This window comes from Triticum urartu, chromosome 1A (assembly GCF_056163025.1).
Source record: "Triticum urartu cultivar PI428250 chromosome 1A, HENAU_Tu73, whole genome shotgun sequence".
NCBI lineage: Eukaryota > Viridiplantae > Streptophyta > Magnoliopsida > Poales > Poaceae > Triticum > Triticum urartu.
Genome location: NC_141873.1, coordinates 503,610,737 through 503,625,299, shown reverse-complemented (window position 1 = coordinate 503,625,299; position 14,563 = coordinate 503,610,737). Strand labels below are relative to the sequence as shown.

At 49.1% G+C, this 14,563-nt stretch overlaps 1 protein-coding gene across 1 annotated transcript; it reads left to right on the top strand.

Annotated features, from left to right (window-relative positions):
- Nucleotides 1-986: 986 nt before the first annotated feature.
- LOC147991984 (uncharacterized) lies at nucleotides 987-1,436 on the top strand. The gene has a single exon (XM_087538893.1). It carries the CDS (start codon nucleotides 987-989, stop codon nucleotides 1,434-1,436), a length of 450 nt encoding a protein of 149 aa, XP_087395019.1.
- Nucleotides 1,437-14,563: the final 13,127 nt, after the last annotated feature.

The window sequence follows — 14,563 nt, the reverse complement described above, 5'->3', positions numbered from 1 at the left end:
GACCATAAATACATTTTCGAACCCCTCCCTTGCAGCAGCATATATAGAAGCTGAACACGCAAAACTGCGCCACAAAAATGTAAGGTTCCACATCATTTTGTTGCTGCCATCAGGTGGATAGAGAAGTGGTGCTAGGTTGGTCTGCTATGATGATGAGTGCTACGCATGGGATGCACCGGGAACACGAGTAGAAGTTGAGAATATGTACATGAGCCAATCCACCCGCGTTACGTCACAAGAGATATTTGACATGGATTTTTCTGCTACACGCATGGCAGTTTCAACGATAGCACTAGTGCACATCCATATACAGATTCCAGCAATGCGGCGTCTGTGCGAACAAATTGGGATTTGGGAGTGCCTGTCGTCTCTCGAGGGTCTGTTCGCTTCGACGCTCTTTCTAATTAAAATCCCCTTAAATGCCCAAGTCCTCTTGAGAGGTGTTGAACGTGACATATTTGTATTGCTATTCCCATCTTCTCTAGCCTTGTATAGTTGACTCCTAGAGATATGGTTGGATTAGTTTCCTTGTCACACAAGACATCCTGTGTATATATTGTGACCGACTCCCTGGAATACAATTGAGTTGCACCAAATATTCTCTCTACATGGTATCAGTTTTACCGCGATTCTCTCTCGCTTCCGCACCCCGCAGCCGCCGCACCTTCCTGTAGCCGCCGCTGCCGCTGCTGCCAACTCCAAACCCTACCGCCGCCGCCGTTGCTACCTCTCCCGTAGCCACTGTCGCCGCCTACCTCCTCCCCAAACCTCTCAAGCCGCTGCCGTCGCTGCCACCTCTCCCGTAGCCGCCGCCGCCGCTTCCCTTCTTCTCACTGCTGCCGCCACCTTCTCCCCAAAACCCTAAAGCCGTCGCCGCTACCATCTTTCTCCCGTAGCCACCGTCGCCTCACTCCCAAACACCCACAACCGCCGCCGACTCTTTCCTCCCTCCAACACCACCCAAATCCTAACCACCCGATGCCCTCATGGCCAATGCCGACACCTCCGACGCCGGTTCTTTTGCCGGTGCCATGTTCACCTCCGACCGCCTCAACGAGCTTCACATCAAAGACCACATATCCGTCATCCTTGACCTCGACTCGCCATCCTACAACGCATGGCGCACCTACTTCGCGCTGCTGTTACGCTCTTACCGTCTCATCGAGCATGTTGACGGGAGCGTCGACTTCTGTGACATGAAGGACGACGATGAGTGGCTGGCTGTGGACGCCTGCATCGTCAAGTGGCTCTTCCTCACCATCTCCGGCAGCCTCTTCAACATGGTGAACGCCCGCGACCCGTCGGCGTACGCTATGTGGATGCGCCTGTGTGATCTCTTCCTCGACAATCAACTCCAACGCCGCGCCTTTGTTCAAGAGGAGTTCTTCACTATGCAGCAAAACGATCTTTCGATCGATGAGTACTGCACACGATAGAAGGTCCTCGCCGACGAGCTGCGCGACGTCGGTATGACCATCGACGACTCCGTCCTCCTCACCAACCTCCTCCGCGGCCTCCACCCCGACCTTGGCCAGTCCGCCGCCAACCTCTCCCTCGTCACACTGTCGTACGCGAAGGCGGTCACATACCTTCGCATGGAGGAGAAGCGTCTTCGTCACACCGCCCGGCAGGTGACCCATGCCGCCCTCCACGTCGGCCTCGCCGCTGGCCACGGCACTCCGCCAGCGCCGCGCGCGCCTCCTCTGACCTCGCCACCCGCGCCCGTGCCCGCTGGTGGCCGCAAGCAGAAGGGCCGCGGGGGTTGGGGCCGCAACGCCACCACGTCGCAGCGCCCTCCCATGGTAACCGTGGCCGCTCCTCCTCCGCCGTGGCTCTCGGGGTACAATCCCTGGACGGGCGTTGTGCATGAAGTGGTGTTTGCCAAATTTGTTGGTGCTTAAAGTGGTCTCAAGAAAAGAACCATTTGGGTAGCCAAGCCTATTGTGACTAACCTATTAGGACCCAACTTGGTTGGGGACCAACAAGCTCAAACTTGATCAATAGGTGATATTGGAGGTCATTGGAGACTTGGCTACATTATGAAGAATTAAGGGGACTTCATCATTCTTATTGTCTCAAGCCAAGTCATTCGGATTATCAAGTTTCTATCTTATATCCAATGTTCCTCCTTGCGGTAACTCATGCTTAAAGTGTCTACATTGATAGTTACTTGCCCCTTTGCATGTTTGGTTTCGTTCCTTGCATGTGTTTGTATATGTTGTGCTTCCAACTTGATTATCTTGAGCAATCAAGTATGTGTGTGTTGGTTTGCATATCATGTACATGTGTGTCATTCGTTGAGCCTTTGTGCATCTTGGTCATTTCTTAGTTGGCTCTTGTGAGAGATTAATGGAACATCCCATTAAGGGGGAGTGATGTGCTTTGTGCACCTCACAATCCTATAAATGTGTGTACATGAGTAATACCATCTAGTATTGATATTTCAAGATTATCTAGTCGCTATGTGGTATGTCTTCTCATGAGAAATTCAAATTCTAAATAGTCCATTAATTATCTCTTGTTGGATCCTTTTATTTGCCTCTTGTTCATCCTTAATTGGTATCACATTATGGGGGAATTATATGCTGTGTGTATATTACTAGCCTAGAAAATGTGTACATTTGAAGATATTGTCATCTAGAGTTGATATTGTAAATTATCTTGTTCCTAGGTGGCTTGTTAGCTCTACAAGTTGCAATTTGCTTTTTGTTTGGTGTGAAGATGACGTCGGATATCCTTGCTATCTACCACCGGGAATTATTTCCATTTACTTCTTGTCTTTTGACAATTGGTACTCACTTTTGTGGTAGAATTTATTGATCATCTTTACATTGGCTTTTGCTTTTATTTGCCTTTTCTCTTGCCAAGGATTGTATCAACTCCCTTTGTCTTCCATACCACTTGTGGATCTTGTTTATTTCTTGGTCTTGTTTAGTGTTTTCTAGATATAGTGAAAGTGGTGATCCCACCTTGTGCATTTTGTATTCAAATGCAATTTCTCTATAATGCACTAGTCTTGGGGAGCTATCCTATTTTCTATAAAACACTCATCTTGTGAACCTTATCAAGTGTGTGTCGGTGGAAGGCAAGTCATTTCTTTTGGGTACTTTGTGCCATCATGAAACTTTGTAGAGAGCTTGGTTTGTTTGGAACCATCCTCTCTTTTGGGGGTTTGATATCTTTTATTTGGTGGGTATCAATGGATATCTCATTCCTTGATGTATCTTTATTTATATCCTCCAAGTGATGATTTATTCATTTGGTATCTTTTCTTCACTTGGTATTTCTTTGCCATTTGGTATCGGTTCTTGAAAGTCTTGAGCATGCATATTAACTTCGTGTAGTATCTTTGGCATGCTTTCTTTCTTTGACCCAATATATAGGGGAAACTCCACCAAGTCTCAAATTGAATGAGATGTGCATGAAATTCATTTTCGTATCTATATGCACATTTTTATGTGGAGTTTGTCCTATGTATTGTTGGTTCTCTAACTCTTTGGTCCCAATGAGTTTGGGTACCATTTTGTTTGTGTTGTTGTTCTAGGAACAATTGGAGATACATTGGATGCTCGGCTCACTCACACGGAAGGTGTTGTCATCATGTGCTTATTGGAGTCGAGCTAGGATGATCAATGAACTACTATCTACCTTCAATTGGTATCTACTACATCCTTCCAATGTTAACTCGGTAACAAGTATCTTCATATTCTTCATGCACACATTTCTTGCATCAACCTTGTGTAGGTTGTATCATGGCATGTTATACATTCATTCTTGTGATACTTCTTTCCTTTCTCAAAGCATCCCAACAATGATCTCTTGTTGCTAGTTGTGATGTATTTGTTGTTCGTGTGTGAACTTCATTTATATACAATGAGACCACATCTAGCCATGTGCTATGCTTCCAAGCAAATATCTTATTGGTATATAAGGGAGTCCTGGATTAGGGGGTCTCCGGACAGCTGGACTATATCCTTTGGGTGGACTGTTGGACTATGAAGATACAAGATTGAAGACTTCGTCCCGTGTCCAGATGGGACTCTACTTGGCATGGAAGGCAATCTAGGAAATACGGATATGTATATCTCCTCCTTTGTAACCAACCTTGTGTAACCCTAGCCCCATCCGGTGTCTATACAAACCGGAGGGTTTAGTCCGTAGGACAACATACAATCATACCATAGGCTAGCTTCTAGGGTTTAGCCTCTTTGATCTTGTGGTAGACCAACTCTTGTAATACTCACATCATCAAGAACAATCAAGCAGGACGTAGGGTATTACCTCCATCAAGAGGGTCCGAACCTGGGTAAACATCGTCTCCCTGCCTCCTATTACCATCCGCCTTAGATGCACAGTTCGGGACCCCCTACCCGAGATCCGCCGGTTTTGACACCGACATTGGTGCTTTCATTGAGAGTTCCACTGTGTCATCACCATAAGGCTTGATGGCTCCTTCGATCATAGCTAGTGATGTGGTCCAGGGCGAGGTTTTCCTCCCCGGACAGATCTTCGTATTCGGCGGCTTCGCACTGCGGGCCAATTCGCTTGGCCATCTGGAGCAGATCGAGAGCTACGCCCCTGGCCATCAGGTCAGATTTGGAAACTTGAACTACACGGCCGACATCCGTGGAGACTTGATCTTCGACGGATTCGAGCCCATGTCGGACGCGCCGCACAGTCGCGACGAGCATGTCGTAACTCTGCCGTCGGACAGTGTTCGGGAGATCGCATCCGCAACTACTCCAGCCGGCAATCCGGAGCAAATCGCGCCATCCGAGAGCGGAGGGATAGACCCCGCCATGGAGGCCGCACTCTCAGTGGCCGCCTACACCCGTGCCCATCGAATCCGACGGGGCGCCGATCATGGAGTTCACCTCCGCGGATATCTTTCAGCACTCACCTTTCGGAGATGTGCTAAATTCATTAAGGTCTCTCTCCCTGTCAGGATAACCTTGGCCGAACTATGTCCGGCTAGAATGGGATGCGGACGACGAAGAAATTCACTGCCCACCCACCACCCACTTAGTAGCCACTGTCGATGACCTAACCGACATGCTTGACTTCGACTCCGAAGACATCGACGTATGGACGACGATCCAGGAGACGAACAAGAAGTACCTCCCACAGGGCGCTGGACCGCCACTTCATCACATGACGTATACATGGTGGATACACCGAGAGAGGGCAATGAGACAGCGGAGGATGCCCCCTCCAAGCAACCCAAGCGCCGGCATCAGCAGCGCCGCTCTAAGTCCCGCCATAGCAAAAACAGCGATAACAGCGCAAGAGGAAATAATAGTCCAGTCGATTCTAGAAGAAACGATAACTGCACCACCTCGGTGGCAGAGCACGATCAAGATGCAAACTGCAAGCATAGTACAGATCCGACGTCCGAACACGACGGTGCCAAGGATAAGCTTCATCAAACCCCGTCTGGGGAAGAAAACAGTCCGGACGAAGATGCACACATCATCCCGGAAACGCACTTGGAGGAAGAGAACCCCCGCAGAAGGCTTATTGCCACAGCGAGGAGCCTGAAGAAACATAAGCAAAGGCTTAAGGTCGCACAAGATACGCTCAACAGCAGGTGGAACAAAGTAACAAAGTATGGTGGAAGTTACCACAAAAATAGCTATCCAAAGCGCAAGCTATTACCGGAATTCGACGATGAGGCCGTAGAGCCCATACAACCGAAGAATGATACGGCCAACCGGCCGGATCCACCACCTTGTGAATGCGATAGAGCAGCTAACAAAGTCACCCATAAGTCAACACACGATCTATGTGAGAACTTGCGTCAAAAATCCGGCGCGACCAGATCCATCTATGGATCTAGGAAGCGCACTACGGTACAAAACCAACACCGAATACTACAACCGTCCGAACACCATGGCACATCCCAATACAGGGGTGCCACATACCCCTTATGTTTCACTGATGAGGTGCTGGATCACGAATTCCCAGAGGGATTCAAACCGGTGAACATAGAGGCGTACGACGGGACCACAGACCCTGGAGTCTGGATAGAGGACTTTATCCTCCACATTCATATGGCTCGTGGAGACGATCTCCATGCCATTAAATACTTGCCCTCAAGCTTAAAGGGTCAGCTCGGCACTGGCTGAAAAGCCTCCCCGAAAACTCAACTGGAAGTTGGGAGGAGCTCGAGGACGCTTTTCGGGCCAACTTTCAATGGACTTATGTCCGACCTCCGGATGCAGACGATTTAGGTCATATAATCCAACAGTCCGGAGAGTCCGCCTGAAAGCTTTGGAATAGGTTCCTCACCAAGAAGAACCAAATCGTTGACTGTCTGGACGCCGAAGCCTTAGGAGCTTTTAAACACAGCGTCCGAGATGAATGGCTCGCCAGACACCTCGGCCAAGAAAACCGAGAACAATGGCAGCCCTAACAACCCTCATGACCCGCTTTTGTGCGGGCGAGGACAACTGGTTGGCCCGTAGCAGCACCAGCGACCCAAGCACATCCGAAGTCAGGGATGGCAATTGTAAACCACGACGCAACAAAAACAAGCGTCGAAATAAAGAAGGTATCCCAGATAACATAGCGGTAAACGCCGGATTCAGGGGCTCCCAACCAGGTCAGCGGAAAAAGCCTTTCAAAGGTAGCAGAGAAGGACAATCTGGCCTAAACAAAATTCTTGACAAACTCTGTCAGATTCACGGCACCCCAGACAAACCTGCAAATCATACCCACAGAGAATGTTGGGTCTTCAAGGAGGCCGGTAAGCTAAACGCCGAACACAAAGGCGAAGATACACCAAGCGAAGACGAGGATGAACCTCGCCAGCAAAGCGTCGAAGGACAGAAAAAGTTCCCACTAGAGGTTAAAACATTAAACGTGATCCATGTGACAAAGAGGAGAAGCAAGCGTGCACTCCGAGGCACACGCGCCATAGAACCCGTCACCCCTAGGTTCAACCCCTGGTTGGCCTGCCCGATCACTTTTGATCGTAGGGATCACGAGACAAATATCTGGCATGAAGGACTGACGGCCTTAGTGTTAGACCCAATAATAAATGGGAACCATTTCACACGAGTCCTCATGGACTGTGGCAGTGATCTAAATCTGATATATCAGGACACAGTCCGCGAAATGGGGATAGACCCGACACAAATAAGCCACAGTAATACTACCTTCAAGGGAGTAATACCTGGCCAAGAGGCCTGCCGTACGGGCTCTCTACTACTAGAGGTGGTATTCGGTTCTCCCGATAACTTCCAAAGCGAAAGGTTAACTTTTCACATCACCCCATTCCGAAGTGGTTATCAAGCACTACTCGAAAGAACGGCTTTCGCTCATTTTAATGCAATACCACATTATGCTTTTCTCAAGCTTAAGATGCTCGGTCCACGTGGCATCATCTCAGTTAGCGGAAATACCGAACATTTCTTATGTACAGAAGAGGATGCGGCGGCTCTAACAGCCGCAAACTAGACAGCCTCACCAACCAGAAAAAATGGCAGGTCGTCAAGACCACGGACACGATTAAACGAATCCGGTGTTCCATCATATATACATGAGATTGGTTTGATGATCAAACCCTCATAAACGATACCAGGGGCTTCCCGCGTGTAATCAGGGCCAGCCCGGCTCAACTTGGCTTCTCTTGAATTTTGATAGTTCATTGATAATAACCAATTCTTCTTTTTTTTGGCACAGCAACTTTCACCTAAATTCTTTCCTTTTACAGATGACAATCGTGCTACACCCGTCCAGGACATGGCACAACGGAGACACAGGCACAGACGTGCAGCAGGGACCCGCCCAAAGGTTTCTTTTTAGATTAAGACCCTGCGTAAACCTTTTTTACTGTCTCTTGTTGCTCACATCCTCCAGATACTCCACACAACCGAGAAGGATGCTGGCGTTATTGGCATGTGGCCACGTCAGGATTTTGCACGTACCTGGACACATGGGGTTTCTTATCAAGGGCATTTTTTAGCCCGGTATATGTTATAAAGACCGAACACCTTAGGGAGTGTTCGGCGTCGCGAGTTTGGCCCTATATGCATCAACTCCGAATCATGTCTTTGGTCACATGTTGGGTTTGCCCGGCTCCCACGTTTTGGTACCTTACGTTCCGTTATATCGGCTAAGGTAGCACTGGGAGAACTACTGCAATTGTGCCCTGGTTTATCCGGATGAGCACCTCAGTAGAGAAAGCCGAAAACTGACTGTCATGATATAGCCAGAGACTGGTCAACCACTCGATGACTCATCGGAATATTCGGGATTCCTCCGCATTAACGAAGGGCCATTTCCTGGTCATGTACGTATGCGCCCCATATTCGGACGAGCGCAGAAGTACCAGTGGCTATATAGTAGCCCCACCGTCAAACTCCTATGGCTAAGTGAAAGTGTTAAAGCAATATAGTCCGATTGCCTCATTCGCTGTGCTATCACCTCCTTAACGGACCAAGACGTTGGATCAAGTGTGGATATGCATTTTCTGCGAACACCCCCGCATTATATGCGTGGGGGCGGAAGCCGACGACTGCAAACTTTCAGGTTATATACATATATACATAAATGGCCACACAGGAGGCATCATAGTACTTTCGGGCAAAAGTATAAATACAGCCTTGATAATTCAATAAAACATTGTTTTTACAATGGGAATACATGTCACTAGAACATAATATTCTTCGAGCACTGAGCCTCTATCGAACGAGCGCCTTTAAGAACTTCTTCAAAGTAGTGCTCGGTAGCCACTCGGCCAACGTCCGAACCTTGTGTCGCAACAGTGGTGGCCTCCATCTCCGCCCAGTATGTCTTGACACGGGCAAAGGCCATCCACGCACCCTCTATGCACGCCGATCTCTTTACAACATCGATGCATGGCACATCACCAAGAAATTGTTGCACTAAACTAAAGTAGCTATTCGGCCTTGGCCCTCCCGGCCACAGGTGATCCACAACGGACCTCATGGCAAGTCAGGACAACCTATGGAGCTCGTCCCACTCGGTCATTTGCTCATTCAAAAGTAGCGGATGGACTGGAGTGTCAAACTATGACCAGAACAACTTTTCCACTTCTGGACCTTTCTGATCCCTGAAGTACTCGGCCGCATCAGCAGCACTTGCAGCCAAATCCACGTAGGCGTCCGCAGAACTCCATAGCCGGTCCAGAGGAGCATACTTCGGATGTCCGAACTTAGTCCGCAACAAGAAGGGCTTCCGAGACACGATATATGCAGCTTGATTCAGCTCCTCCTTCGTCGCTCTAATTTTGGAGCGGGCTTCCTTGGCAGCCACCAGGGCCTTCTCCAGGTCCGTCGCCTTCGCCCGATTTTCTTCTTCAAGAAGCTGGTAACGGTCAGCAGCATCTTTTAACTCTACAGCCATCTTGGCCATTTTTCCTTGCTCTCGCAATGCGCGGCATGTTCGGCCCTTAACTCTTCGGCCGCCTTTAGAGCGGCCACATTGCTACTCCTTGCTTGCTCCTTGGCTCAGGCAAGCTCCGCCCGAAGGATCTCCACGGTGGCAGCTCCATCTGCAATCACAACATATTAAAGATACTGGCATCATGCTACTCTTATTATGTGACGATCACCAGAGAAATCACTCACCCTGTGCCTCGTCAAGCCGCTGGTTGACAAGCACGATATCAGCATCGGCCACATCAAGTTGCTGCTTTAGATCGGTAAATCCATCAGTTTGGCTAGCCACCGTCTCCTCAGCCACCTGCACATAAAGGCAGTCAAATTATTACCTGGGTATATGATCCTCGGGTTGCCGCCGTTCTCGATGACAACCAGAGTCTTAGGGGCTACTATCTGCATAGGGCACACCTAACGTATGCGGTACTATCAAAAACATACACTATTCCACGTACCTCGAAGCCTTTCAGTAGACTCATAAAGGCTTCATGCAAACCGCTTTCAGCGGATGAAATCCTTTCAATTACCGTACCCATTAGCGTATGATGCGCTTCCGAGATGGCCGCTTGCCCCAGAAGATCCTTCAGCGCATCCGACCGCATACTGTACGGACCCTTGCTGTCGTTCTCCTTAGGAGCCGGATACTGGGGATTCCGGGTAGCCAAAGGGTTATCCTCTGGCCTTAGTGGATCCGGAGATACCCTTCGCGACGACACTTCAAGGTCGCCCGCTTCATGAGGCGGGGTGTCAGGGGGAGGCATTTCGCTCTCCATCATCTCCAGAAGAAGATCCCCCGAAGACGAACTCAGTCGAGAAGGGCTACGATCCGGACTACAATTTATAAGCATTGGTTATTGTCTTCGGAAGTAAGGTAGGATGTTTCCACTATTAAGTACTTTTCGATTACTTACAGCTCGGTAGAGGGCTGATCCCCGCGCGGACATTGTGCGGAAAGAATACCCTCTGAGGCAGGACCCTCTGATGAAGATATCTTCTCCCGTTTGGAAACCTTAGTTTCCGGATCTTTAGAGGTAGTCCTCTTCCTTCCCCGGGGAGAGAGAATGTCAGATTCTTCCCTATGGTTGCCCTCCCTCGCGGAGGCGCTCATTCCCTCAGCTAGAATAAATAGTGAGTGAGGCCCGCTTTCGCCCTCTTTATTCCCCCATCATCTTCCTTTGAGGGCACTGGATAAGGTGCCGGCTCAAGCATCTTGTCCAGTACCGGATTGTCCAAGCCCTCAGGAAGGGGGGCCGAACACCTAATCATCATCTCCTTTGTTATCCAGTCCTGGTCAAAGAGCGGCTCATCAGAATGATGCCATGATAAATAAAAGGACAATAGGTTCCACATGGGATTACTTACTTGGGGAGCGGGGCGGTTGCACCTCAGACCCACGTCGTCGGTGGTGTCCGGACACTCTATTTGGGGTCTGAAGAACAATTTGTACATCTCTTCGAGCGTCATGCCGAGGAAATGCTGAATAGCTCGCGGACCTTCCGGGTTGAATTCCCACATGCGGAGGGGCTGGCGTTTGCAAGGCTGGACTCGACGAACTAGCATAACTTGCATTACCATAACCAGACTTGAATCTCTCTCAAAGAGATCTCGGATATGGCTCTGCAGTATTGACACGTCCTGTTGCACCCCAGCTCAGCCCCCTGCTGATCCATGACATCAATTGCGGTGGTGGGGCCCGGGGGAAAGGTGGGGGCAGCTACCCACTTGGCACTTCGGGGAGCTGTGATGTAAAACCACTCCCGCTGCCACAATCCGGATACCTCTGGGAAGGAACCCTCTGGCCATGGAGCGTCAGCGACTTTGCTTATTAAAGCACCTCTGCACGCTGCGTGCCGCTCCTCGATCATCTTCGGCTTCACATCGAAGGTCTTGAGCCACAGGCTAAAGTTAGGGGTAATGTGGAGGAAGGCCTCACATACGACAATAAATGACGAGATGTGAAGAAGGGAATCCGGGGCCAGATCATGAAAATCCAGCCCATAATAGAACATAAGACCCCTAACAACGGGATCCAGAGCGAGGCCTAGTCCTCGGAGGAAGTGGGAGATGAACACGACGCTCTCGTTGGGTTCGGGAGTAGGGACGACCTGCCCTCAGGCAGGCAGCCTATGCGAAATTCCGGCGGTCAGATATCTGGCCCCTCTCAACTTCTTGATGTCCTCCTCTATGACGGAGGAAGGCATCCACCGACCTTGCAGGTTGGATCCAGACATAGTTGAACGTCCGAAGCACCTGACCTGAGCTTTGGGTGTTAGAACTCGAGGCGGGGGAAGGATTCGATTGAGCACAGTAGGGAAAAAAGAAAAAGCCTCGTCCCCTTTATAAAGAGGGTGAATATCAAGCGTCCTCCTCGTGGCCGTTTGGGACTTGCCCAAGATCTAGGAGTCATACCAACAGGCACGGTTGGGTTACCCACGTCTGTATTGATGAGAATCCCATGATAAGGGGGACATGATCTCTGCTTTGACAAGACATGTCAAGAAAACTGCCTCACATTATGTGCAGAGCTGGTTGAGAAAAATGGTTCGAATAATGACCAGGCCATGGCGTGATGTCATGCTGTCAAAACGTGTCAGCAGATTAGATTTGTGGAAATATTATTCTCTCTACAGTGGTATGTGGAACTTATTTTGCAGGGCCGGACACTATCCTTGTATTCAAAACTCTTCCATGGTGTATGCGGAGGAGGAACCCGCCTTGCAATGCCGAACACAATACTGTGCGCCGGACTCATCGTCATTGAAGCCTGGTTCACGGGCTACTGAGGGAGTCCTGGATTAGGGGGCCTCCGGACAGCCGGACTATATCCTTTGGCTGGACTGTTGGACTATGAAGATACGAGATTGAAGACTTCGTCCCGTGTCCGGATGGGACTCTACTTGGCGTGGAAGGCAAGCTAGGCAATACAGATATGTATATCTCCTCCTTTGTAACCGACCTTGTGTAACCCTAGCCCCATCCGGTGTCTATATAAACCGAAGGGTTTAGTCCGTAGGACAACATACAATCATACCATAGGCTAGCTTCTAGGGTTTAGCCTCTTTGATCTCATGGTAGACCAACTCTTGTAATACTCATATCATCAAGAACAATCAACTAGGACGTAGGGTATTACCTCCATCAAGAGGGCCCGAACCCGGGTAAACATCGTGTCCCCTGCCTCCTGTTACCATCCGCCTAAGAAGCACAGTTCGGGACCCCCTACCCGAGATCCACCGGTTTTGACACCGACAGTATATTTATGACCTCCCTTTGGATATCTTGTTCCTTGTGTTGTAACTATTTCAGGTGTACATCCTTCTTTGTAGACATATATCATCATGATTTCATCTACCTAGAATCTTATACACCTAAGAGAAGTTGCATATCTAGTTGATATCCTTTCTTTCACGTCCACCTTGTCTTTCTTATGTTATTTCTTTGGTGGCTCCATGAAAGCTTTTGCCTTGAGTGCGTGTCTTCTTTCGTTGCATCTTGATGCACTCTTGTGTGGTGAAGATTATTTTCCTCATGCTTATCTTTATGAGGCTTTTGCCATCTTAATTGGTATCCATCATCTTGATGAGGCTTTCGTCTTCTATCTTCACCACGGGTTGTCACAAGCATAGGTTCTTTTTATGCTTATTAGTAAGCTTCTGAACCCATTTGCTAGTTGTGTGTGGGAATGATAGGCCTTGCACCCTGTGCCTCATTCTTTCAAGACTTTATTGATGCTTAATGCTCATCAGTACATTGCCTTGACTCACACACATCATTTTGGTTGAGCCCATTTTTAAGTTGCCTCTTTTACTTGTTGCTCAACCATGTGTTTGTTGCAAGTACTAGGCTTTGTTTCCTATATACTCACTTGCACTTGTTGTAAGTTTCTATTAATTTTGGGGGAGCTATGATCCTATTTTGTGCACTTTGTATCCAAATACAAATATTCTTATGTGTGCACAAATCATGGGGAGCTTCTCTAGTTTCTTTAGAACACTCCTTTGTTCTTATCATAATATCCTTTATTCATGTGCACTACACCACGACACTGCATCCCCAACAACTAGGTTGGTTGGCAATACAGCTTCCGCCAACAGACTTTTGGTCGGGGAAGACTATTGCCGACCGACCATGTCTGTTGGGGAAAGACTATTGTGGATTTTCTTCTTAAGAGAAAAGGGGAAAGGAAACAAATCAACTAACGACAGCACCGATTGGGGAGGAGTGGAGAGGGAGAGGAGAGGGAAAAGAACACTCACCGTCGTGGGAGGGGAAGAAGCACCAGAAGTCAACGGGCAGATCCTCCTTCAAACTAAACCGCGAGCGCAGATAAAAGGAGGCCCATGGCGTGGCGGCGGCGGTGGCGGCGCCTGGGTGACGAGCGAGGGTGTGCGTGCTCTCCCAGGTGACCCACGTCTCTCTCACCCCTGGATCTGAGAGGGACGACAGTGTCCACCACCGGGCCTTGACGGATGAAGGTGACAGGGCACAAGCTAGGGTTAGAAGTGGTTGGGGGCTCGCGGTGGGGGTGCAGGAGGATGAAGGGGACATGGCAGCAACCTCGCTGCCACGGTGACGACGTACGGGCTGCTATAGCTAGCGGCTGGCGGCGGATGGAGCGTGTGAGAAGATTAGTTTTGGGGAATTTGGGAGCGGCCGGTGGCGGAGGGAGCGCGTGAGAGAATTAGGATTGCGGGATTTGGATCTTAGAGCACCGAATGGAAAAGTGTAAGGGAGGCTTGCCGCTAAATTTTCGGCCCCCGCGCGCGCATAGACGGGCCGGCCCAATTGGCAAGCAACGGTCGGTCGGCATTAATCGCCGACCAATAGTTTGATGGAGATAGAAGCTTTTCTGACCGACAATCCAACGTCAATTATCTACGTATTCCCGACCGACAGTTGATCGTGATACGTAAATATGAGCGACCAACAGTCCGATAAAAGCTTTCCCTACCAACAGTCCATTGGTGAATGTGACTTTTCCCAACACAAAGCGGTAGGGAAATCTGGTGCGTGGTGTAGTGGTGGCTTGTAGGATCTTTGGTCTAGTTGGTTCAATTGATATCTTTTGATTGCTTGCTTTAATTGGTATCTTTTGATTGCTTGATTGCTTGTGTCTCTCTTTGTTATGTCCTTGTGGCATATCATTCTTTAGCAATCTT

Excerpts from the sequence above, each read along its gene's own strand:
- LOC147991984 (XM_087538893.1), top strand. The coding sequence starts at position 987 with ATGGCCAATGCCGACACCTCCGACGCCGGTTCTTTTGCCGGTGCCATG.